Source organism: Neolamprologus brichardi, chromosome 19 (genome assembly GCF_056152115.1).
Source record: "Neolamprologus brichardi isolate AB-2024 chromosome 19, ASM5615211v1, whole genome shotgun sequence".
NCBI classification, from domain to species: Eukaryota; Metazoa; Chordata; class Actinopteri; order Cichliformes; family Cichlidae; genus Neolamprologus; species Neolamprologus brichardi.
Window position 1 is genome coordinate 8,726,147 of NC_142122.1, and position 25,119 is coordinate 8,751,265.

Genomic DNA, 25,119 nt, shown 5'->3' on the forward strand with positions numbered 1-25,119 from the left:
CTTTCTCTTAAAGCTGACATCTGCCACCACTCCTGGGCGTGAAATCAAAATGCATGTAATTACTCGATATTGACACCAGAGGGCGAAAGAGCACTGCAGATTTATGCTAAGGATGTCTCAGGGAGGTCATCTGACCTCAAGCAGTCGTAATACTGAGTTATCGAGGATTTTATTTTAGTATGATAGAATAAACACCCCATTAGGCCATTTACACTTGAAAACTGACACACTGGATCAAATAAATTACAGTCACCCTAGTTTACAGCATGATCACAGTTAATTTAGGCCTTAATGTTTTGTTTTTCTTTTTACAGAAGACATAAAGGAAAAGCACAAGTGAAAATAAAACCTGACTCATGAAACTAATGTGCCAGCTAGAGGTATGATTGAATTGGGTCAGTGTCACAGTGTCATAGGATAATTATTTAGAACCATCACTGATGTTCTGATCAGAGAAGCCATCATGTCTGATGTGAAAAGGTTTACTCTCAGACATTAATGTCAGTTGGATAAACATTACTGTACTCGAAATGTATGCAATCATTTTTCTATTTTACACCTTAAAGTGTCGATAATATCAGTGATAAGGTGTAGTAAACGTTTTACAACATTTCTTGAGAATATTCCCAACATTTAGCACTGATGAGCATTTAGAAATAGACTTTTAACACTATGTTACATAAATAAAAGCACTGATACTTATACACATTCACTTACATTCACCCATTCGCACTCACATTAATGAGTTGGGGAATTCTTACAAATACAGCTCTCGAGCCACCCCTCATTGCCTTCTTGTTTTTCTAGGAAAATGAGAAATGGGTGCAAAGATTAATTGAAACGTGCAAAAATGCTGAAAATGCTGCATATTAGGCAAAAGCAGAATTTGTGCCAGTCTAATGAGCTTGAAAGTCAACACACGGCCTTCAACACAGCCTGAACTCTTTTAGGCTTTTAGTTGAATAGGAAACTAATGCATCAGGTAACCCCCCTGCTTGACACTACCACTACAGTTACATTTTGCTATTGCTTGTACCTTTTGTACTACTACTTTCACTTCCTATAAAAGTCATTTTTATACTAATACTGATGATATAACATTAACATTATTTCTTACTGTACTACAACTGGCATCAGTAGTAACACAACTATTGTTCTCACAGATCTAGTACAAATAGTCGAAGTTGAAAAAGATGAGTATTTCTCTCTGTGTGTCTGACTGATTTGATCACCACATGCAACCACACTAATAAATGCAGTTGATTAATTGAAAGCCCTCTTCTGCATATAGACTGGTCTGGTTTGGTCCAGAGCTTCAGGATTAGATAACTCTGGGTGAAAAAAGCTCTGATGATGACCCACTAAACTCCTGACCCATTGTGGGGAACAGTGCGAGTTTAATTGGCCCCACCCGCAAGCTGTATCGGGAGGACAGCGGGTAACAAGTGACAACAAGGAACGTGCTGGCTGGCTTGTTAACTGGGGGCATGGGGTCTGCGAGGGGAGCCAAAGGAGAGCGGTGCACGGTGTGCTTGCTGCACAGTTCACTGGTGCAGGGTTATGCTCTGCAGAAATGTTGTGTTTGTGTTTTTGTTTTTGGTAGGGCATGCTCCCAACCACCAAAGCTGAACTGGGGGGTTCATCGAGAGGTGAGCTGCTTGGTGAAGTCATGGAGACCAGTACACAGCCCATGTAGTGGTGAGAACCCAGCATTCCACCACATCATGTAGGATCCGACCTGGAGATGCCAAAATCCTTATTCTAGATCACTTTTTAAGTATTTTGCAACCAATAAAGTTATAGACCACTAGATCTTTAATGTGGTATTACCATAAATACTATGCAACAACCAACATATTGAATATTTCAAAGATTTTCCTTAATATATCCTGATTGGGAAAGTGATTCTGTATCAGCTCTACTTTTGAGGATCTATTGAAAGACAGATCCTCACAAGCATCTGATCGATTTAGGAACTCAGATATAAAAACACAGGTGAGCCAGTATCTATGCTGTTACGAGGATCTACGTCCCGTTCAAGCCACTTAAGGAAGGCTATTTTTACACAGAGCCAATAGATAAATCCAGCCAGGAAATTATAGCGAAAGAGGAACTGAGAGATTATGCACTTTTGGCTACATGACTCTGACAGTCAGCAGCCTCAGCTGAAATGAATTCATCCATTTCATTTCCCTTCAAAGGCAGATCAGATTTTCAGCTGGACATGTGTGCAGAACTTTGACAAGTATGGATAAAGACATGGCAAACTCTTTTATCGACCTGGAAATAAAAAGGCCTCAGAACATTTCCATCTCTCCAGAGAGCTTCTGATTTTCCACATTATTATATTTTACTACTATTGTAGTGCATCGAGCCAGGAGCTTACTGTACCAGTGTTTGCTCAGGGTTGAACACAAGGAGCGAGTGTGTACAGCTGTCTAGACAAGTGCAGTGAACCAAACTTAAGCTTTCTTGGATGCATTTTATTTTTTAATATGTTTCTTATTCAAAAACAGCAAACATAATAAGAAACATATTAGATCTGACAAACTTGCAGTATTTTTCTTAAACTCGTTAGAAAAAAACGTATTTTTTAATTGTTACTTTACGCATAAGCTTCCTCTAATATTTAAAAGGCTTTAGCAAATTTTAGAACTTAAATCCTAAACTAAACATTGCTTTCTAATTGTACATTCCTTTTGTTTTTTATTGCTTGATGCCAACAAAGTAACATGTGGACATAATTTTTAGGATACATATTACTACACTGATTACTGTAGTGGTTTCCAACCTAGCAGCATGGAAACTCATATGTTTTCAGAAGATAAACAGGAAGGGTCACAATGACGAGCACAATAATGAAGCACAGTGAATGCTGGTTATTTGGTCATGATTGCCTATTTTCCAGTTTTCCTGTAAAACACCAGATTGTTTTCTAGTTAGAAATGATTCATATTAGAGCATGACTGATATATTCATCTGCCAATACTGGTCATCCACCCACCTCTACTTTTCTGGGTCAGCAGTCTAAGCAGAGATGCCCAGACCTCCCTCTCTCCTGCCACCTCCTCTAGCTCTGGGGTTCACCAAGGTGTTCCCAAGCCAGCCAAGAGACATAATCATTCCAGAGTGTTCAGAGTCTGCCACAAAGCAGCTCATTCCCAACCAAGAGTGGGCACTGCTGTTTTCTGACTGAGAGATAGGGAGACAGGGTCTCAGATTTGGAATCGCTAATTCTGCTAGATGCAAAGAGCTCCAGTCCAAGCTGGAGGTCATAGCTCGATGAAGCCAGAATCACATCATTGAATAAATATATACTTATTCTAACACTTATACATATTTTTTTCCTTTTCTTCTTCTTTAAAAAAATCACTTCACATAGTTTTGCAGCAGAGCAGTTCAGACTGAGCTGTTTCACTATCAATAAAAGCACAAGATGAAAATAAAAAATCCCTCTTAAAGTGATTACAACCAGACTGTTGCAGTCGGTGATCAAACACTACAGGTTGCTGTGATTAGGTTGCTGCTTACGCAATAATAGATCAGTAATAAAACCATATACATCAATCGCATAGCTTTTTTTCAGTATTCCTCTGCCTTCTCGTCTCTGCTCAACATATCAACCAAGGCCACACAATACCACAGCACCCTGTCTGACTGAGCAGCATTTGCACCAGCATTTAAATTCCAATTTTCCTTTGGAGGGCTTTACCTCTCCACTAACTTGCATGAAACTTGCTCTTGTAAATTTTTGTGTCTCACTGACAGACAAACAAAGAAAATACAAGGAACGAGAAATATAACAGCAAAATAAAGTGCAAGACTGATTACTTGGATTTTGGGAAACTTAGTGCTGCGCAAGCACTCAAATAAGTGTGCGTGCGTGCGTGTACAGTACTACATGCCTGCTGGAACTCACTGGCCCTGCGAATATTGAGACCTTTCATTGCCCCCAGTTCACATTTCCAGCCTTGGTTTGCCAACAGAAAGGCCCACATTTTCTAGACCGCTTCAACTCCCGCTTCTAGCCCTTTGCTATATTCAGCCACCAACCCCCTCTCTCCCTGCTGTCTATTCTGTGGGATGGTACAGGGGTCTCATGCGGGTGTGGAACAGTCCCCCTCCTTAGTGGAAGGGGAAAAGGTCCCAGAGACATAGCTGTTAATTCAATCAGGAGAGCGGTATGCTCAATTAGGCATCCATAAGGGCCTGGATGGGTCTGGGGGCCCTGCAGAGGGCAAGCAGCCCAGTCCCCAGGAGGTATTAATTGTGGATGACAGTGTGTAAACAGTGGGGTGAATAGACAGCGCAGGTGCGGGACACCCCATTCCAGACTCAATAGGCCTTTTCACACCCGTGGCTCTCTGTTGCCACTTTCTCTTTCACTCTCTCACTGCGTAAAAATCCCTCACATCTCTGATTAATGTCATAGATAATTTGGCTTTGTGGGCTTATTTATTTGTTGTTATGCTTTTCCATCACCAGACATGCTTCTACATCACCTTCAGTGTGTGTATGTTTGTGTGCAAGTGTGTACTTGAAGGGTACTTGAAGAGGGTAATAAGAAATGCTGGCCAGCCAAGGGCTATACACTCCTCCTTGTTTTCAGGAGCTAGTGAAAATTGCGGCCAGTACATGTAAAATATATGGAATTTATGAAATGAAATCCAGATGACACTTTAAAAAGAGAAGGCTTTGTATCTGACCTTCGATTTTCCCCTTCAGCACACAAGCCGCCCGCTCCTCTCTGTCTTTCATTCAGTGCTTCAACTGTATTCTGTTGTGTGTGACAGTACTGCCTTTTGAAGTGCATTCACACACTCATCAAACAGATGCACTGCTAGAAAAAGTATTCAGACACTACACGTGGGTGTAAAAGTAGCAGAAATACAAGTAATAGAACTACAACTGCAAGCACAGAATACTAATCATGAAGTATGCCTTCTTTTTTAACATTTTAATAAATCTGAAATAACTGGTTTATTTTTACTGATACAGTGAAATACAAGCAAAGTTTTTCTAAAGCTGATTGCAGTGGAGGTACTATTAAAGCAATTGCTTTAATAGTACAAATAATAAACAAAGTCAAATAATATTCACTAACGTAAAAACAATTATATCGGTACGGAGGTGTGTGGGAAGTGAAGTAAACCTTCTGAGACCCCGTGTCCTCACAGAGGAACATAGGAGATACTAAAAATGCATGCCAAACAAGTAGTGAAGCAACATGGGAGTTGCAAATACTTTAATAATTTGAATAAGTTCAAGCACTTGAAGAACCTCAGGGATGAAAAAAAATCCTAAACCCAGAGACAGATTCGGTGTATGGTTGCTGTATTGTTGGGTGACTGGTCAATACTTACAGTAGGCCTTTTCAGATTATCCTAAATTACTGGTAAATTAACTAAAAATCAGCTTGTTATTGTTGTATAGGTGAGGGTGAAATATCGCTACAATAAACAAAGGGAGGAACTATTTACACACTGGAATAAAAGTCACAAATAGGTTTTCATGGATTTTGTTATTAGAAGGACAATGAGAATCTACTGAAACACACAACAAATGCTGATTTTATTTAGACAAAAATGTAGTTATTTAGCATTAAACTGGAAAAATGAATGAGAAGTAGCAGTTTTTGCCTCTCTTCAACTTGTTTTCCTCTCAGCATTTATCATACTACATCTGAACTGCATGTGCACCTAAACTGTACTTTTAGGCAACGTGACATCATTGCGGCACATCTGTGCTAAACCTGCTCCCCTCCCGAGGCCGTCAGATCTCTGGGTGGCCTCAGTGCTGCTCCGTCTGTTTCTGTGTCTGCATACACCCGCTAATTTTCGGCCGTATGTAGTTGGCGTAAGCCGGTGGGGGGACCGGCGGCTGGGGCGTCTTTGGAAGGGCCACTGCAGTAATTGGGATGTACATTTTCTTTCAGCATGCCCATTCATTCCTCCTTTTGTTTTTGTTGTCAGAGGTTTTCTTTTATGTTCGGCCAAATGACAACAGAATTAAAGTGTCAAGCCATGCTTTCACTACAACGGCTTTGCAGCCCTGAAAACTTTGTCTTCATTGTTCAGGGTGGCGGGTTGAAGTGAGAGGGAAGAGCAGATATAAACTGATCTCGTTAACATTCCAAGAGACACTCCCGTTGACCCTCTCTGCTCCTCATCCTCACCTCCCACAGCATTACTCCACTCACACAAGGACAGGAGTGGACCGGCTGGCACAGAGCGGGAGGGGTAGTTGGGTTAAGTCTCCGGGGTGGGAACCAACTTGGAATGAGGCGCATCCCTTCTCTCACAGCTCTGATAATGATACTACACGGACGCTTTGCTGAGTTTCTATGGTGGTCCGATAAGCAAGAATCCAGATAATTCACTATCTTGAGACCACTTAGGCCTCGGTTTTTCTCCCTTTTGTACAACTGCCCCATCCATTTTTATCTCTCCCATTTGGAGTGACCCTCCTCTGGCATCTTTTCTGCAAACAGTGCTTTACAGAAACTTGCCAGAGCACAGAGGAATAATTAATGCTGACCCTAATTGTGCCAATTCCAGAAGCTCAATAGCTCTAATTACAAGGCTCTTCTCTGAGGCACTCAAAAAGCCGCTGAACTGTCAAAACCAACAATTAAAAAATATCTATAGGGACAAAGAGTGAGAGAAGGGGATTCGGGGTGGGGGTGGGGTTACCCGTTCCAGTAAAGGGTGACGGGACACCTGCACTAAACACTGCTTCTCTCTTCTTAATGGGCCTCACAATTTATCTGAAAGGAAAAGATGGAGAAATGGACAGCACGGAGGCGAGGAAGATGTGAGAGCCAGAAATTGAGAGGTTGCAGGCCGATTACAGTGTGGGAGCATGTTTTGTGAATGCATTAAGTGTGCTTTCCTGCTCAGGTTGGTGGAAAAGTACTGAGAATATTTATGGTTGTCAAAGCAACAACACTGCGATATTAAAGTGCTTCATAACAACCTTAAACCTTCCACTTAAATGTGAAAAACCCAAACGTATATATAAATGACAAAAGGGTTGCAACAATGCAGAAATGTTGTCCCTACATTCATGTTGTGGTGCACAGCAAACCACTAATACAATATTAGAATTAATACATTCATTTCTGATTGTGGTAGAAGGTTGAAGCAGAGCTAGGTTAAACCTATACACCATCACATATTATATGCATATATGCATTATATCAGTCTGGAAAGTAGTAGTAGTAAATCTTTTCTATAGAGCAGAAAATAAAAATGATCAAAAGGCACTTAGTTTTTAAGAAGTAAGAAGTTATTTTCTTTTGCACTGCAGCTTAAGACACATTGATTACTTCTTTGTTGTCATAGATTATTGTTTGTTATTTATCAAAATACTAATAACCCTATATTTTCTTCTGAATTTGAGTCTTACTGTAAATTAAAAAATTGCAGTTTTAACATTGTGAGTATTTGCAAATACATATGGTGTTAATATACATTAACTACTGAGGTTTTTGCAGACTATCATATAAGATGAAGAAATTCCATTGCTAGCCAAACAGCTCTTAGAAGATCAACCAGTTTATTTTGAAAAAATCCCCAAAACCAAATAGGTTCTCTACCAGAAAAAAAAACATTTATTCTATGAAATGAGTTACATTATGACCATGTAATTGGGGATAAAGTGACACAAACAGTTGATTTTTGCTCTATCAAACAATGAATCGTCTGCCAACTAAAACCCACAACAACTCTCTCTCTCTCTCACACACACACACACAGCCAAATCTACAAACACAGACTGGCCCCCTGCAGTGCTTGTGACAGCTATTGACTTTACTCAATAGATGTTTTCCATTGTAACCCAAGTACGCAGGCTAAATGTCACGGCAGCAGGATACTAGGCTATTATAGAGCATTATATGTCTCTGAAAGGGGATGAGAACCTAAAATTTGACCTCACAATTGCTCGGCCATTGTCTCTGCTCTCAAAGACTCATGATAATACACTGAGTGTTCCTGCAGCTGCTGCCTCTCCTGCTCCTCTCTCCTAACTGACCGGAGCAGATCTTTCTCCTCCGCGAACAGTTAATCTTGGGGTGAGGTGGGCGTGGCTTTCCTGCCACCGGCCGCTGCTATTGGGTCCTCCGAGTGTCAGCTAGAGGCGGCTGCTCCCTCCTTTGCTTTTAAATGAAGGTGCAATGGCTACAGGCGCGACTCAACCTGTGGAAGCCGCGATGAACAGCTGATCCTCCCGCAGTGGATAAAACCAATCACAATGGTGACGGCCAAGTCCTGATTCCCGATCACACGCGTGGCACTATGTGAATAGTTATCGGAGGAGTAGACACAGGAGAATTATTAACAGGAAATTAGGGTTAAGGAGTCTTTTTGGAGCGTGCTATTATATATTTTTTTTCGGTTTGGACCTGTCGATCATCAGTATTACAGACGGACACGCTGTGCGCTCAGACTACCTGCCGCTCTTCGCTCTGCGCTCACCGACGCTCAATTATGTTATTATCAAGTTTCCTCATTTTTACCGTCTCCTACTTTATGGCGCCTCTGTTCCTCTGTTACCTGCCTCAAGTGTCGGCACAGAAGCCTGGGTCACGGGTGAGTACATCCCTGCGGGTCTGGTGCCTCACACTTTCATGGAAGTAGCAGTTTGAAACACAATACTTGCATTAATTACGAAAGTAAAAGTGTGTCAAACACAATACTTGCATTAATTACGAAAGTAAAAGTGTGTCAAACTGATTAGATTCTACTTAAAATAGAATGAATGGGATAAATTACAGACTGCTGGTAAACCTGAAATATGCCGAGATATTTCTTTAATGCGCCTTTAGTAGATAAGATGTAACAGTTGATTCACGATTTTTTTTTTTTTTTAACTTATGCTGAGTGGGGAAATTAGATGACTTTAAATCAAATGAGAAATTTGGCTTTTGGTGTTAAAGTTTCATCTGATTCACTGTTTAGAGAAGAACACTCCAAACCCAATCTCCAACTGGGCTTGTAAAGCTTAATCCCACCAATTTGCTGGTTTTACACTTTGAGTTTGGCCAAATCTAACTTGTAAAACATGAAATCGATGATAACTCACTGAGCTTACTCAACTTTTCCTTGGGCACAGCATCCCTGCTCTTGGACCTCTCCTTTTGCAGGAACAGATTTTTGTCACTGCCATGTCTCTCCATCGCTCTTTTTTTCTATCTTCAGTCTCTCACACACACTGCTTTGCTTGTTCAAGGTTCTTATTTCCCCCTGTCCAGGCACAGGGGGAAATAAGTGATGCGAAGTGAAGGGGAACACCATTGTTTCAGTGCACAGATGCACTGTAATATTTGTGGTCAGAGGCGAGGGGCTGACTCACAGGGGGTGAATATGTAATACTCTCACATACTGGAACTATTTCACAATATCTTTGAACCCCCCCAACCACCCCCCACCCATCCTCCATACACAGTGTGCTGTGGTCAAGATTGTTCTCTGGAAAGAGCCACAGTGAATTTTGCTTAATCACTTCTTTGTTGCTCCTTTTATAACTGTTTTCCTACTGTTCAAATAATGAGAGGATCAAAGTGGAGTGTGTGGCTTTCCTACAGTATAACTGGACGCAGTGCTTGTTACTTTGCATAATTTGGGGCCTGATTCAGGTGGCACCTCCTTATATAGCTACATCACTTACACGTGCTAGGGTGTTTAGAAAATCAAAACAAAGGTGAGTTTTGAAATTACGATGGCTGATACTCGGAGCTGCCCTTTTATCGTGAAGTTCTTCCCGTTGTAACTTTAGCTGAAAGATTTTTTGTACCTCGCCAGGCTGTGAAAGTCTATCAGTCTCAGCTTAGGTAAACCGTTTCAAAACCACATTGAAAAAACTCCAAAATACAGGGTGGCCAGTGTGAAAATGTGGTTTCTTGGTCCTCAGGATTAAGCTTTTCATAAAAACAGGGATAACACTGAAAATCTGAGCATCTCCATCAGCTTTATCCCATCAAATTAAACTCCCTCTGCATCCCACTTCATCCTCCTTCTGGCATGGATTAGGCCCCAAGGAGCAACAGTCAGCCTGCTAAAACCCCCACTCACTCCACAGTGATTACTTCTAACATTTCTCACAGCTGCTGTAATACCATAATTTACACCCCCACTTTCCACGTTGATATCAGGAGTGAACGGCTGAGCTAATTTCCCTGCATAGACCTGCTCCTTTCTCATTTCTCTTGAGGTTCCATGATGCAATAGCACAACAATCCTCAAGACTGAGGAACACAAGTAATTGAGAGACTAAAAAGCCTTTTTTCAATTTTGCAGTTGCTGCTGTTTGTGCAGTTTGGAAGCCCAACAGCTTCTTTATTCTTGTATGAGTCCTTCAATAGTTTAACAGTGAGTCGGTGGATAAACCGTTGGATGCTAAGGATGTGTGATGATCAGTTGTAATTAATTAGTGAAACATAGTTTGTGCTTAAATTTGGTAGAATAAACATTCTGAATTATTTAGATTAAAAAAACTGATAATGGACTTAAAAACAGCTTCTTATGAACCTTAAAACAAAACGATGCTGCCTTTATAGAGAGACAGGATTAAGGTTCACAATGAGTTAGCCTTTTTTATGAGTGCAACAAGATATTTCATGTTTTTTAAAACCGTAAAACCAGGAATGATCAGTCTCGTGGTCTGCAGGGATCATTTCCTAAAACATTTAAACTAAGAAATCAGTTTTCCCAGCGGGAGGAAATGCTTAGCTTTTATAGAGGCTTAGCTATGCAACTTTAATCCATCTTATCAAATCAACCTGTTAGTCTCAGATTGCCCATAGGGTTGGGATGCTATGGGCAGTCTGCTTGCATAATTTGGTGACAGCATCAGTGAAGACTCTTAAAACTAAAACAAACACACAGGCCTAAGCAGCAAAGCTGCATACCTTCAGCTTGGGAAAGCAGAGCTCTGGTTCAAAAGCAGGAAAGTCTTTTTATTAGTGTGAGGTAGATCACAGCAAACATGCAGGTGTGAGTGTGCTGATGCATGCAGCGTATGGGTGCAGGTGCATGTGTGGTGAGCCGTGGAGTCTTAATTATGCTTACAGTGTACAAAGGAATGGAGGTCAAGAACGGGCCTGTTTTAAGTGAAAGAAAAATTAAACATGAAAATAGAAGTGACTATACTTAAGTGCAGTATTTACTTAAAAATTGGCCAGTGTTTATGCTATATTTAATTTTTTTCCAATTCAGTTGAATTAAGTTCACATCTGTTATCTGGAGGACATTAAAAAGAATATGGGGAAATTGAAGAGACTGGAAACTCCATCTGAGGCAGATTTAGCAAAAGCTGGTCCATGAGAGACGATATTACTGAATGGTTCATATTTATAAGTATAGGTTTTTATCAGTTAACAGCAGTTTAGCTTTTTCTTTAACTATCTGGCTTTAAATCTTATAATCCTAATCATAAAGAGAATATAATTACGCATGTGGACATTTTTTTTTTTTATCTACAAGAACCAACTTAATGAAATAAAATCTAAACACATTAAGACAATAAGTGAAGCTCACAAGAGACCATTTTACAAAAACAGATTCAAAATTGGATCCTATATTTTCTATAATGCAATTAATAATACGATTACTCTCCCTTCTTGGGGAAAGCTCACTTAGTTTTCAGCATTTTTGAGTCTGTAGTTCAAATCCAGATATTTAGTCAGACAAAGTCCCTGATAAAACGAGACATTTTTAAACTTTGTGGGTAGGCTGAGCAGCCCATACCAGGACAAGTAAACTGGTCAAGAGCCCATTTTTTGTTTCACTACTTTAACAAACAAGACATTTTGTTATATATACACACGGCAAAGTTTTCAACAAGAGGTTTGATACCAGCAGAATCAGACAAAGATGAAGAAAGGCAACAAATGCAATTCTGTCATTATTCAGGACGCTGAGAACTCACTCGCTTTATCAAACCCGGCAGGTCTGATAAAGAGGTAAAAGAGGTGAGGTGAATGCAGAATAGCCAATATGATAATACCCGAGGCAAACAAACCATGTAAGCCTTATTAAGAAAGTACTTTTATGGGTCAACTTAACTATCCAACTGTATTATGGGCCATTTGTAATCTTTATGCCGTTTCATCAGTAAAATGCATTCACACCATTCTCAAAGTGAAAGTGAAAACAGAATTGTGGATTCATTGAATTTAGCATGTACACAACTTAAATATTTACAGGATTAAAAGAAGTTTATTTAGTTCTGCTTTTATTCTCTTAGAGTATAATAAATCTGTGCTTAGTAACAATGAAAATTTGAATTTAATTGTCCCAAAATGTCAAAGGGAATAACAGAAAATTGCCTGAAGAAGTAGTCAATAGTAAATAAACATTGTGATCATTAGAACTGAAGAGACAACATCTGCATAACAAAGGCTATGAGTGGCAGATGGATAAGTGAGAGAGATCAAGGCCAGAGTGTGAGGACTGTTCCTTAACCATAATGAACCACTGAGATGCATATGAAGAAGAGCTGTTGACCATAATCATGCAGATGTGCATTGCACATTTCCTCATTTAGTCTTTATGAGGGGAAAAAAAGATTCCTGGCAAAGTGATAAGGTCATAGTTTGGTTTCACCGTCGTCTGTGAGGAGAAGTCATGAAGTACAAACCTTTTAGATTAACTTTGTACTGACTGTTCAACAGCAGTTTCTGATTAGGCAGTTAAAGGAAGAATCCCAGCACACAGTCATTGATGACGAAGCTTGTGGTTTGAGGTTCTTTTGTCGTATCGTAAAGTACATTTGCATGATTATGCTAGTGTTAATCAAGGGTTATAGGGGATCTAGGAGGTGGGGGAACCCTAGTGTTGGAAGAAAAATAAATCACCTTAAAATAAATGATTGTGTATTCTTTGTTGGCTTGTTGGAGGTTTAAGGCTCGTGTGGATTTACTTAATCTGCAGTCTATTAACAAATGCTACATGGCGTATCATACCATCAAAGTTACTCTCCAGCCTGGAGCCATAAAAGTGGAATTTGGCAAATGATACTTAAGAGCATTCTTAAATTCAAATTGATGCCTGCTACCCTTTACCTATCCTACCAGTGAGTATGGAGACTTCAACCTACCTTGCACCAGGCCAAATCAGTCCCTTTTCTGTAAACTGTAGTTGTTTGAACTCTTGAGTATTCTTGCACAGCAGCCATGCTACACTACAAGGACAACAGTACTTGAACAGATTTCTTATTCTTTAAAGTCAGGAGTTTTCAGTCCCATTGTCACAGAAGTATAAAATCAAGCACTTAACCGTCTGCCTTTACAAACTTTTTATACTGTAATATTATGACACCATCTGTAACAAATCAGTTTATGACTTTCAACCAACTTTAAGTGATATTTTTACAAATATCTCTTAACCACAGCAACTCAGTCATGAACAGTGTTGGTCAAGTTACTTGAAAAAAGTAATCAGTAACTAATTACTGATTACTTCCCCAAAAAAGTAATCCCGTTACTTTACTGATTACTTATTTTCAAAAGTAATTAATTACTTAGTTACTTTTTAAAAAAACGATTTACAACCTGAATAGGTGATAAAGCGATAGATCTTTCAGCCCAATTCTACTTTTTCTGCATAATCCATCATACAAAATGTAATCAAATAGAAAAGTCTCTTTTTAAAACTTGATTTATTAGTTTTAATCTTTTAACTTTATGCGTCAAGCAAAAATTTAATTATATGCAACATTCTCTGACTAGAAGAAATTTGTTTAACATTTAAACCTATTTTCTGCACATTCCAGCACATAAAATAAAATAAAATAAAATATTTTTTTGTGTTTACACTCAGTCTTTTAAATAGATGCAAGTAAAACACAGCAGAAAATAAATGAAATCAAAGACTCAGCGGTCCTGTTGCTCTATTTTCACCTGTAAAGTAGGAGTGGGGTAGGCGGAGGTTTTCCCTGGTGCAGGTGTGCCACAGCAGTCAGTTGAAGAATCTGCGAGTTTCTCTGTGAATTTCCCATTACGTCGTAGCGCACTCGGTGCTTGCTTGGAAGTTTAGGGTGTTTTTTTCGCTGTAAAAAGAAGTTTTCTTCCTACGCACAACAGACACTAATGTTTTTGTCAGTTTTTGTGGAATCAAACTCAAAGTAAGGTCAGTACTTCCACGCTTTAAATGCTGCATGCTCATACTCTCTCCTGCACTCGATATATGATCCATTGTTGATCTGCACACAGCTGTTGTCACGAACGTCGCACTCGCTTACGTCATTGTCATGAGACATTCTCGCAAAAAAATCACAGTCTTAGTAACGCAGTAACGCAGCGTTCCTACGGGAAAGTAACGGTAATCTAATTACCGTTTTTGCAATAGTAATCCCTTACTTTACTCGGATTACAGTACAAGTAAACAAGTTACAAGTAACACGTTACTGCCCATCTCTGGTCATGAAGAGTCAGATCATGTGAAGTTACAGAGTGCAGTCACTGAGTGCTGAGGTGCATAGCAAGTAAAAGTCGCCAGCCTTCTGACTCAACCTCCTCAATTAATTAATTAACATCAACACACAGACTGTGTGCTGGCAGGTTCATGGCATGAGTAGCTCCTGTTGGTGTAAGGTGTAGGTGGCCAGGTACTTTTGTTCACATATGATATTTTAGTGAAACAACAAACAACACCATAAAGACATATATGAATACTCCAAATTGCTGTATATATGTATACCATACCCACACTGGATTCTTTATTAATGACAGATATTCTAAAATATTGTTGTAGTTATTAAGGTTCAATTATTTTTATGCAAGAATGACTTAGCCATAGTTCACTGCAAAACATTACAATGTAGTGATTAGAGGTGGAAAATTATGGTAGAATTATTTTCTCTAATATTAAAAAATAAATAAATAAATGGCCTTATCTAACTTTCCTGAAAATTTTTTTTCAGGAAAATAAAAATAAAACAGCAGGGAAACGGTGGTGCAGTGGTTAGCCTCACAACAAGAAGGTCCTGCATTCAATTCCACCATCAGTTCAGTGTTTTTCTGGAGTTTGCATGATCTCACCATGTCTGCACAGTAATCCGACTTCCTCCCACTGTCCAAAGATATACAGTTCGTGGGATTAAGTTAATTGGTAATTCTAAATTGCCCATAGGTGTGAGTGTGAATACCTGTTCTTCCCTATGTGTTAGCTCTGCAACAGATTGGCGACCTTTCCAGGGTGTACCCTGCCTCTTGCCCAAAGACAGCTGGGATAGCTGTTTTAGCAGAAGAGAATGAATGGATGGATATTGCAGCAGAATATAATTATTTTTCTGGCGACATCAATGATCTTATCTAGTCACTTGAAGGTTAAGCAAGAAAAATATCATATTTAATTTATGTTAGAAACATACGTACATAAGAATGACCTTGGGTAATACCATTCACGAGTCCCACCTGATTAGAATGATCCATTACAAATGGTTTAACAAACTTTTATGGAAACCTCTGAATTTGACACTCATAAGCCAAGATCTCATGTGACTGCACACCTAGGCTCCATCTGACACTAACAGATTGCTTTAATAGTGACTCAACAAGTGACCAATCAAATTGCTTTCATATGTCAATTCCCTCTCATGCCTGCATGATCATCAGATACATTTCATGGTCAATTTCATGGCGTTCTAATCAGTATAATGAAAAGCAGCCTTAAGTCTGTTTCAAGAATCAGGCCAGTGTGCTCCACTCACGGATCACTGCTACTTAATTCAACCTCGCTTTTCTTTTGCAGATCCTCGTGATCATTTTGGTTTGCATTTATGCAATCTATCCCACTATGGGAACGTACTCTATGTAAATTTGGCCTTATAGTGACAAACACAGACTCTTGTTTGAGAGGACTACTGCTTGTTGAAAGAGTTATGGCTCTCTGTAATCCTTTTGATTATCAGGATGGCAGAAACACTTCCTCTTCCCTATCAAACTGGTTCAGCAGATTAGCTTCTGCTCTGCCTCATATTTAAGTTTCCTTTGATTTAAGTGAGTGTGTGGTCTCAGCGTTAGTATGCAATGGCGACATGGAACCTATTGTAATGGGTGACGGGCACACACACATACACACGCTTCCTGGGAACAGCAGAGACAGCTGACTGTTCTTTAGCCAGGATGTAGCATTAGTGACAAACAAGGAATGTTGTTAATCAGATTTAGAGCCATTTCCGAAAAGGAAGAACACGTCCCCCCTCCTCCTCCTTACTTATACTTTGATTTAGATTTCTTCATACCACTTCAAAAGAAAAAATAAGGATGTTTTCAACATTCATTAATCACGTGTTTATGTCCTGGCCATCATCAAGGGGAAATCTGATTTCAGGATGGTGTGGTCGTCAACTCTTTATTTACTGGATAAACTAGATTTAACTAGATCATATTAATAGATTAACAACAGTAATCAGACCGCAGTTGCTCATGATGAGCCCACAGAGAATCAGGACTGTTTCTCCATTTATAACACATGTTAACAGTAAAGTCGCAGGTTTTCTTTGTTTTGGTTCTTAGGCGGAGGCAGAAACTTCATCTGCCTGCAAAGGTTATTGGATTCAGTGTTTGTATTCAAGTTGCTTTCAGTCTTTACCTCATTGCTCTGCAGCTTTTCTACAAGAAAAATTTCCAAAACTAAAGGAAACAAAGGGGGAGGTGCTACAGTGGAACAATTATGCTTAATTTGAACTCCATATTTTTTATTCTTGGACTCAGAATAACTTTTGTTTTAGTTCTTTTCCAGTTATGTTTCATTTAGGTGACCAGTTGGTGATTCTTGGCAACTATGTGTATGTAACCAGCAGCAATTACTTTGAAAAAGTAATTAATTATAGTTACTTCTTCAAAAAAAGTAACTGAGTTAGTAACTGAGTTACAAGATTCTAAAAATAAGTAATTACTTGAAAAGTAACTATTGCGTTACTTTAAAAAAAAAAAAGTTTAACCATGGGGTCCAGGGTATAATTGGCCATTTTTAACTACTTTTGATTTGACCTCTACATTTCACATTTAAAAACGATTTATTTGCCTTGTTTGATATCATCCTTTTCAGCACAACCTCACGTGTCTGAATTTACAGTTATGTTTTCATTTTGACATACTGTATTAACACAATTGATCTAAAATCAGACAAAAAACATAAAATCCGAGTAGAAAAAGTGATATTTTTACTGTAACAACCCTAAACATGTTTAATGAATCATATTTCATAACTTTAAATGCAAATATAAATTGTCAATTTTAAAATCATACGCACAAGTTTTGCAAACAATAAGATGCCACACAAATTATTTGTGCCACTCCAAAAAAGGTGTATCACTCCTGTTTCTACCTGAAGACAGCAGTCACATCATTGTTCTGACACACAACACAAAACTATCCACAACACTACACAATAATTACACAAGACAACACATGAACTACACACTCCAAACACGCTAAACGTCACAAATCTCTCACATCTCAAAACTCCCTCTCCCTCTTTTTCTGCTGTCTTTCTCTCGCCGTCACTCCTCAAACTTCCTCCTCTTCCTAAACAACCAAAAGTCATGTTGCCATATCATTTTTGATTGGTCAACATGGTGCACTTTTTCACCAACACGAAAGGGCTGTTTCTTGTTTTTTGTTTTTTTTTGGTCATAAGCAGAGAGTGCTTGCTAGCGCTGTCCTTAGACAATAAACGTGATGAAACTATTCAGGAAAAAACGCCGCGTATATATTGTTTATGGTGACTCTGGTTTTACGTGGCCTATCAACACAATTTAAAAACTGGTATATATCACCTTGTTGCTTTATCATCTTAAAGTGGTCATGTCATTGGCTTACCACGACTACTTTATTCTTCCTCAGTCAAACAGCAGCACTCATGCGATTGTTTTGCCCCCCTAGCTCCAGGTGTTGTGGCAAAAAGTGATCGTCGGGCAGAAAGTGATTGCCATCTGCAGGAGCGCGCGCAGCTGCTTAAAGCTGTAGCGCCCAGATTACTTACAACTACTTCCATGCAACTGACATAAGATGCAGTAAGCTGAAGACAGCTTCAACCGTCTGTTTTTTGAAAAATAGTAATGCAACCGCACCGAATTTTCTTGTTAGTAACAGTAACGGCGTTGTAACGATAGAAATAGTAATTAGTTAGATTACTTGTTACTGAAAAAAGTAACGCTGTTACTTGTAACGGCATTATTCCCATCACTGATAACCGGTTGGCGAGTGGTTGCTGAAGGTCGCAAATAAGGTGCAAAACCCACTTTGTGATTACTTTGATCACCACAGTAGCCTTTTATTTGCATGGAAGATGCCCACCTGTATGCAAACACTTGCAAAGGAATAGTCAAGCAGTATTAAAACTTAAAGTTAAGTGTATCAAACTTAAGTGTGATAGAAAACCAGGAACTGAGCATGTTCACCTTCAGTCATCAATGTCTGCTAACAACCAAATATAAGGTTTTTTTTACTTCTACGTTCACTTTGCAACTTCTAGCAACTGTTGCCAGCTCGTCAAGGAATACACATTTTTCACTAGTGACAGGTGGTTGCCAGATTGTCGCTGTAGGCCTGTGTGAAGGGTGGCTTTACCTTTAAGGAAACTTGCTTCAGATCGACCACTCTGGATGTATGTGGGTTATGTCCACTGTTATTGACATCATACAGTTTTATCAGCAGAAAAAATAAATTCAGGTGTTTTAACCTCCTAGGACCTGGTGTCCACATATGGGGACATCACATTTTGGGTTGTCTAGACCACAATACTAAATTTTGCTCTTTCAAATGGCTTTCAAATGAGCCATATTGCTCAAAGTGGCATAATTGTTGTTTCTCAATTTGTTTTTGTACTCAGGAAAAATGCTGCTGTGTTCAGACATCAAATAAAGAGTTATGTACATCATTACTCAATTGTAAATACCAAATAAAATAGCAAAGAGAAATTAAAAATGCATGCCATGAAAGAGTTCGGGTCTTAGGAGGTTAACCACAAGGAAACGTTAGTAATTTTTTGCCCATATACTGACCTCATTGTATGAAACTCTGGCCTTGCTAAATATGGAGATCCACTTCAATAACAGGGCATATAATAGTTCATGCCCAGTCATTTCTTCCTGCTGTGGATGGCTCACAGACCTTATGCCTCCTGTGTGAAAATTGTCCACCTTCTTTAAAAGCTTCCACACCAAAAAAGTGGGAAAATTTTTTTAAAATGCTAAAATTGTGTCTCAAGCCTTTTTATTTATTCAGCTGGTTTTCCTTTCTCAATACAGAGTTAAGTTAAAAAGAATGGGGAAAAGAATGATGTAGCTTTTAATACATTCCTTTTTATTTTCTACACTTTTTTAAACACTGTGTTAATTCAAACAGCATGACAGATGGCATTCACTTTATAGATTTCCTGAAAACTAAATGCTAATTATCGGACAAAAGTGATTACCTCTGCCCGTTAAAAGCCCACAACCGTACACAATTAGCTCTGTCTTTGGTGGACAACTTTCTTTGGCTTGTTACCTCTGTGGTTGGCTCACTTTCATCCTCCTTTTCCTCCATTTGACTAATCCACTTATTTCCCAGTGAGGGAATGCCAAAACACCTGATGATTAATGACACAGGGATGCATTAGATAGCCATGCATGTATGTCTTTATATATGCGTCGGTGTTGTTGTATTGTTTGTTGTTGTTGTTGTTATGCCCGGAGGCTATAATGAGCCCATCACACGTTAGCGTGAAGCTGGCACACAGATCTCCCTCTCGCTGTTTTGCGCTCACACACTTGCATTGATGCGGACCAGGCTGTAATGAATCCATCTGTGCACGCGAAAGCCTTTTCTGTAGAAGCAGTGATGTCATTCATGTTAAGGTGCATGGTGCTGTTAGTTAATCTGATTTAAACATCTCTTATGCTATCAGGGTAAGAGCTGAGGTCATCCCTTGTTTAAAAAAAGAGGCCGCGGGCTTTTCCAAGTAAAGAGTTTGGATTATTGACTACTGTGTGTTTCAATCAGGGAAAAAGAATCAGTGAAGCTGGCGAAATTTGGACCACTGTGTTGTATAATTGCAACCATATTGGAGCCTGTATTTGTATTATGCTGGCTCAAGTTCTACACAGACTAAACAGCCAAACATCCAAAATATGCTTTCTGTGCATGATTGCAACATATTTATGTTCGCAAGTATTAATAACCAAGGCAGCTTTGACAGCAACATAACCAGCGTATCACCTTCTGTTCTGTGACGGAATAAATGGCTCTCCAAAAACAGCTCTGGAAAATATCATCTCTAATTAACATCAGGAAATTTTCTGGAAAACACATAAGAAAGCTGATGTCAATGATGCCTAATCACAGTGAAATGTCTTTAAAAATGTCAGCACTACAAATTTTCTGCAGACCGTTGGCAGTAAAAATTTCAAAGCACGCACGAGTATTAAATGTGCAGGTTTGAAACTTTATCTCTCTTGGCAGCTCATGAAGGGTGTTAAACAAATACAAAAAAGCTGAATTTTTATGCAATCCTCCACATAACACACAAACACCACAAGTCATTGTTTCAGTAGGTATTAAAAAGATACCACAGCTGATAATGATGAACCAAGCAGCCATACCAGTAAGTTCGCTAGTTAAACGTTAGCTCCCCAAGTCATGCAGAAGTCTGTTTTCAAAGATAAACTATTTCATTTAGATTTTTAACCTCTTTTTCTTTTTGTTGTCGTTTGGTGAACTTAAATAGTTTTAATTATTATTTTTTAAATAATGTGAACATATTCTGCTTTGACTGCCTTCATATCTTATCTTACTAGATGTTGTCTATTGTTTTTTTTTCTTTTACTGAACTGGAACCACAAATCTCAAGATTAGTAGCAGCTGCATAAACCAAACTTTCCAGTTTTACACCTTTTTAAATTCTGAAGGTTTTTTCAGAGGCCTTTGATCATGTCATTCTGAGCCTTACTTAAAATGTGCCATGGTAACGCAGTGGTTAACACTATTGCCAGAAATATCCCGAGTTTGAACCCTGGTCTGGGTTTCCCTCAGGTGCTCCAGCTTTCTTCCAGTAGTCCAAAGACATGCATAATAGGTTAATATGTGACACTAAATTGTATAAAGTGAATGAAGTACTTCTATGAATGCATGGTTAACATGTGACATGCAGTCCGAAGTGCTTTAAGTGGTCAGTAAGAGAAAAATACTACTTAAATACAACTTTTATTCCTAAAAACATGATAAGCACATATTTAGAAAGTTAATGACCCTGCAAAAATAAATTATTCTGTCACCGAATAAAATCCCAAAAACTGGACTGAAAAATAATCTCTCTAATTAATATCAGGAAATATATAAAGACATATAAACATGTATTTATGAATGAAAATCTGTGCAAATTAACACATATTTAGGAAATAGTGTATTTAAAAACAACTTTGTCATACAAGAAACAATTGTCTTAATGTAAGTAATTAGATGGGAAGTTTCATGGTGCTATCTATGAGTTAATATTTTCCTCTCAGAGGGTTTGTAATACTTGGGAGATAGTACTGTGAAAAACAACAAAAACAAAAAAGTCTTGTCCTCAGGTCACTAATCAGTGCAGCTTGGTCTGATAAGTTACAAAAAGATGAAACAATACGAGAAACAATATGGAAATGTAGAGAAAGAAGTGAAGTTTAAGATCTGTGAAACTTCCTGTCCAGCTGCTTCCAGCCATAACACCACAAATTTCTGGATGTAACTGTTGAAAGCTGGGTTATATTTGGGTAATGCAGGCGCCAGTTTATGACAAGGAAGACAAACCCAAGGAATTAAAAAGACAACATCTCTGTTTCTTTTTAGATCTTTTGTTTTTTAAACTGTTCACTTTGAGTCCAAAGATTTCGGTGGTGCACTCACTAAGGCACATACCATAACTGAGAATAAAAGCTATAAATAAAATACAGTAAGCACGCAGCTCATGTTGTGCTGTGCAGCTTTTCGTTCATTTACGTCATCCCAGCTCTAATAAATCTGGGAAATAAATCAGCTAAGTTGCTGTTCAACAAACCTTCAGCAAGTCTGTTCCCCATTAAAGCATTACCTGATAAAGGTGAAAACGGGATCAACCGTTTATGCTGTGTTAACGCTTTTTTAATACTCCTAATCTGTCCAAAGAAATTAGTTCTACTAAATTAAAAAACACTTATTGTAGATGTGATCTGCATATTAACTACCACCTTGGTTCTGTCTCACATAGCCAACTTTTTACTCTTTATAAAAATGATCATTTTCTAATCATATTTTTCTTCTTTTTCCATTGCGGCGGGTTGGAGTGGAACAGACTAGCTGCCAGTGATGGTAAAAAAGACCATTTTGCTAATGCTGTAATGGTTGCACAATGGGGGTTGCATTTCACTTATTTTACGAGTGGTGGAGAGGGGGCTCGGGGATCTGTGTTATTCTGACTTCGATGCGTGTGCGAGCTTGTGTACTTGTGTGTGTTGGCGGAATGTGGCTTGTTAAATGTGAGAATGTCAATGCTCATTGTTTCCCGGTCAAGATATCAGTACCAAACCATTGTGTAACTCCCCTGGTGTTTTACGTCCAGCTAATCTTTCACCTCATCTCTTTGGTGGTCCATCAGGAAAAGCAGGATCTCACATCTTCATAGTGTAACGAGATTGATAAAATATGCATTTCTTTTAGTTCTACTGTTTGGACATTAAAGAAAGTGCCTCTGAGTGGTTGTTAAAGTTACGTTATTTCACTCCATTATGTTGTTTGGGGATGTGGCTCTATAAATCCTTGAGTGTTGCCTGTTACACTATAATGTTTAGGTAATTAAGATGTATGTAATTATTGTTACTTTGACTTATGCTTGTTCCTTAACAGCTCCAGTTATATGTTAGCCTGTTTAATGTAGGTGTGTTTGTTTGGCTGTGATTATGGAGTGTCAGCCATTACGGGCCAAACAGTTGGGGCTGTTTCTCCTCAGGAGATAATGCCAGGTCCTGTCAGCCTGGTTTATACTGTATCAGCTGATCACTGTCACATAGTCCTGGGTCAGAGAGTGACTGAAAATAACTCTAAATGTTTGTTTTTTAACTTCTTCAGGCTGTGTGATTGGTGGGGTTTATCACTTCAGGTCAGCTCAGATAATAGTCAGTAAGCTGGAGAGTAAAGGAAAGATTAAGAAGGCAGAAATTTTGTCTAGTGCTAAAGTAAAAAAGTAAGTAACATTAACTGCTTTTTTTGTAGTATTTAAATGTGGAGCACATTCACATTGTTTATAGTGAGACAAAGGTGGAGGAATCAAAATCAGAGCCGCTGCAGAGTGTCCTTAAGACGCAGTTTGAGATGTTACTGTGAAAGAAAGCAGAGTATTCAGATTAGATTGGAAAGAGTTTAGCATGCTACAGACTATTTGATCTTCTTTCCAAAGGGTTTGACTCATCATTCTCTGTTAAGCTAGATATTTTTCAGGTGGCTGTTTTAATTTGCAGTAGTGCAGAAATGAGCTGAACCTCATTTCTTTATATTTTGTTTCCAAGGAGCCAGACACTTTTGGACATTGGCTACTTTTTCAGCCAGTCCAGTCCATTTTCAGAGGAATGTATTTTGAGTTTGTTAAGCCACTTACGAACTGACCTGTGAATCATTCGAGCATAAAAAAGGCACAGATTTTATGGTGTGAACCAGTGTCTCTCTGTCAAGTATACCTTGGAACACTTAGCAGTGAAGGATTGACTTTTCCAGGGCCCAGAGCTCAACTTCTTGACAGAATGTAAGAAAAGGTAGCCAGCATTCAAAGAAGAGTTTTGAAATGTCCTTCAAAAAGCCTGAAGAACTATTCCTGAACACTGCGTAAAAGGAAATGAGGCTTGTTAGAGTCGTTCAATGTCTGTTTTTGTACAGATTTATTGAAACAGTTTGCACGTTTCAGTAAATCTTTGCACCTATTTCTGATTTTCCTAGCAAAAATATATATATATAAAAAATAAGGGTTGGGTCAAGATTTTATTTTGCACAGCCCTCTTGAACATTTCTTTACCAAATATAGTTATGCGTTTCAGGGTTCTGTGAAACGGTAATTAATATTAATTTAAAAGGAAACAAAGTACATTAGAAAACTTATCAAAAGGATTTCATCAGTAACGAGTCAGCCGCTGGCTGAGGCTTCATGGCGCAGAGACAAGAGAGTGGTATCACTCATTTCAAGTCACTCTGACAAGTTAACTGATGATGTTTCCTTTGGGTCCCAGTGTTTGCAGGCCTGTTCTGGTGCATCCAGTAGATGCTTGATCAGATCGGTATGCGGGGAGTTTTTAAGGTTAGTGAATGTCTGGACTAATGGTTTCCGAGCAGGACTTTACACTGCATCGGGACCATTACCTGTCAGCTATTTAAATGTTTGGCCTGATCGGTGCTGTTACATACCTTATGTTAACTTTCCAGGAATATATTTCACAAACTACTTAACAGGTTACTGTGAAGACACCGCTGTGATGCAGATAAAGCTGTAAGAGAGAAAGAACACATCACAACATTGCTCTCTGTGATGTGCTTTTAGTTTATCTTAGAATTTCAAGAGTACTACTTGAAACATACAGAACAATAACTCACACTTGATAAATTTATATGCTGTCACACTGAAAGCTAAACAATGGGTAAAATGTTCCAGTGACTGCTTGAGTAATGCTTTCCTACCCTTTTAAAGTACTTTATTAAAATAAAATCTTCCATTTATTAAAACTCTCAACTACAAATTGGGAAACTTTTCATGATCTCCTTGAGTGTCTGTTTCACCTTTACCAGAGGCGAGTGTTTGGGTGGGACGGTATGAGTAAGAACTGTGGGAGACATGGTAGAAGTGTTTATTTCCACCTACCAGACAATGCCGTCCAAATGCTTTATTATGACAGTGGAGGTAGAGTAAGTTTGTGAGTCAGTGATGGGGAGGACAGGTCAGTCTGTGGGCAGAGGCCAGACTCTTTGGCTCGTAACCTGGAGAAGAAGTCGGATAGAGCTAAATCACTTTTTAAAAATGGTTTGTTTTGGATGGTGATGTACCAGTTTAACAGTTTACCACACAGACAAACTGCTTTCCATCCACAGTCGTTTGGCTCAGGCTAGTTGACTATTTTTAATCATTTCTCCTGTGG

The 25,119-nt window shown here is 38.8% G+C and overlaps 1 protein-coding gene across 7 annotated transcripts in view; it reads left to right on the forward strand.

The window, feature by feature from the left end:
- The first annotated feature begins 8,197 nt into the window (after window positions 1-8,197).
- smoc1 (SPARC related modular calcium binding 1) overlaps window positions 8,198-25,119 on the forward strand; it is a 57,654-nt gene continuing 40,732 nt past the window's right edge. For all 7 annotated transcript variants that reach the window (XM_087833191.1, XM_087833193.1, XM_087833192.1 and 4 more), the window contains exon 1: window positions 8,198-8,591. In XM_087833191.1, the coding sequence (XP_087689317.1) occupies window positions 8,490-8,591 (102 nt within the window). In that variant the 5' untranslated portion in view covers window positions 8,198-8,489. The remainder of the gene's footprint in view (window positions 8,592-25,119) is intronic.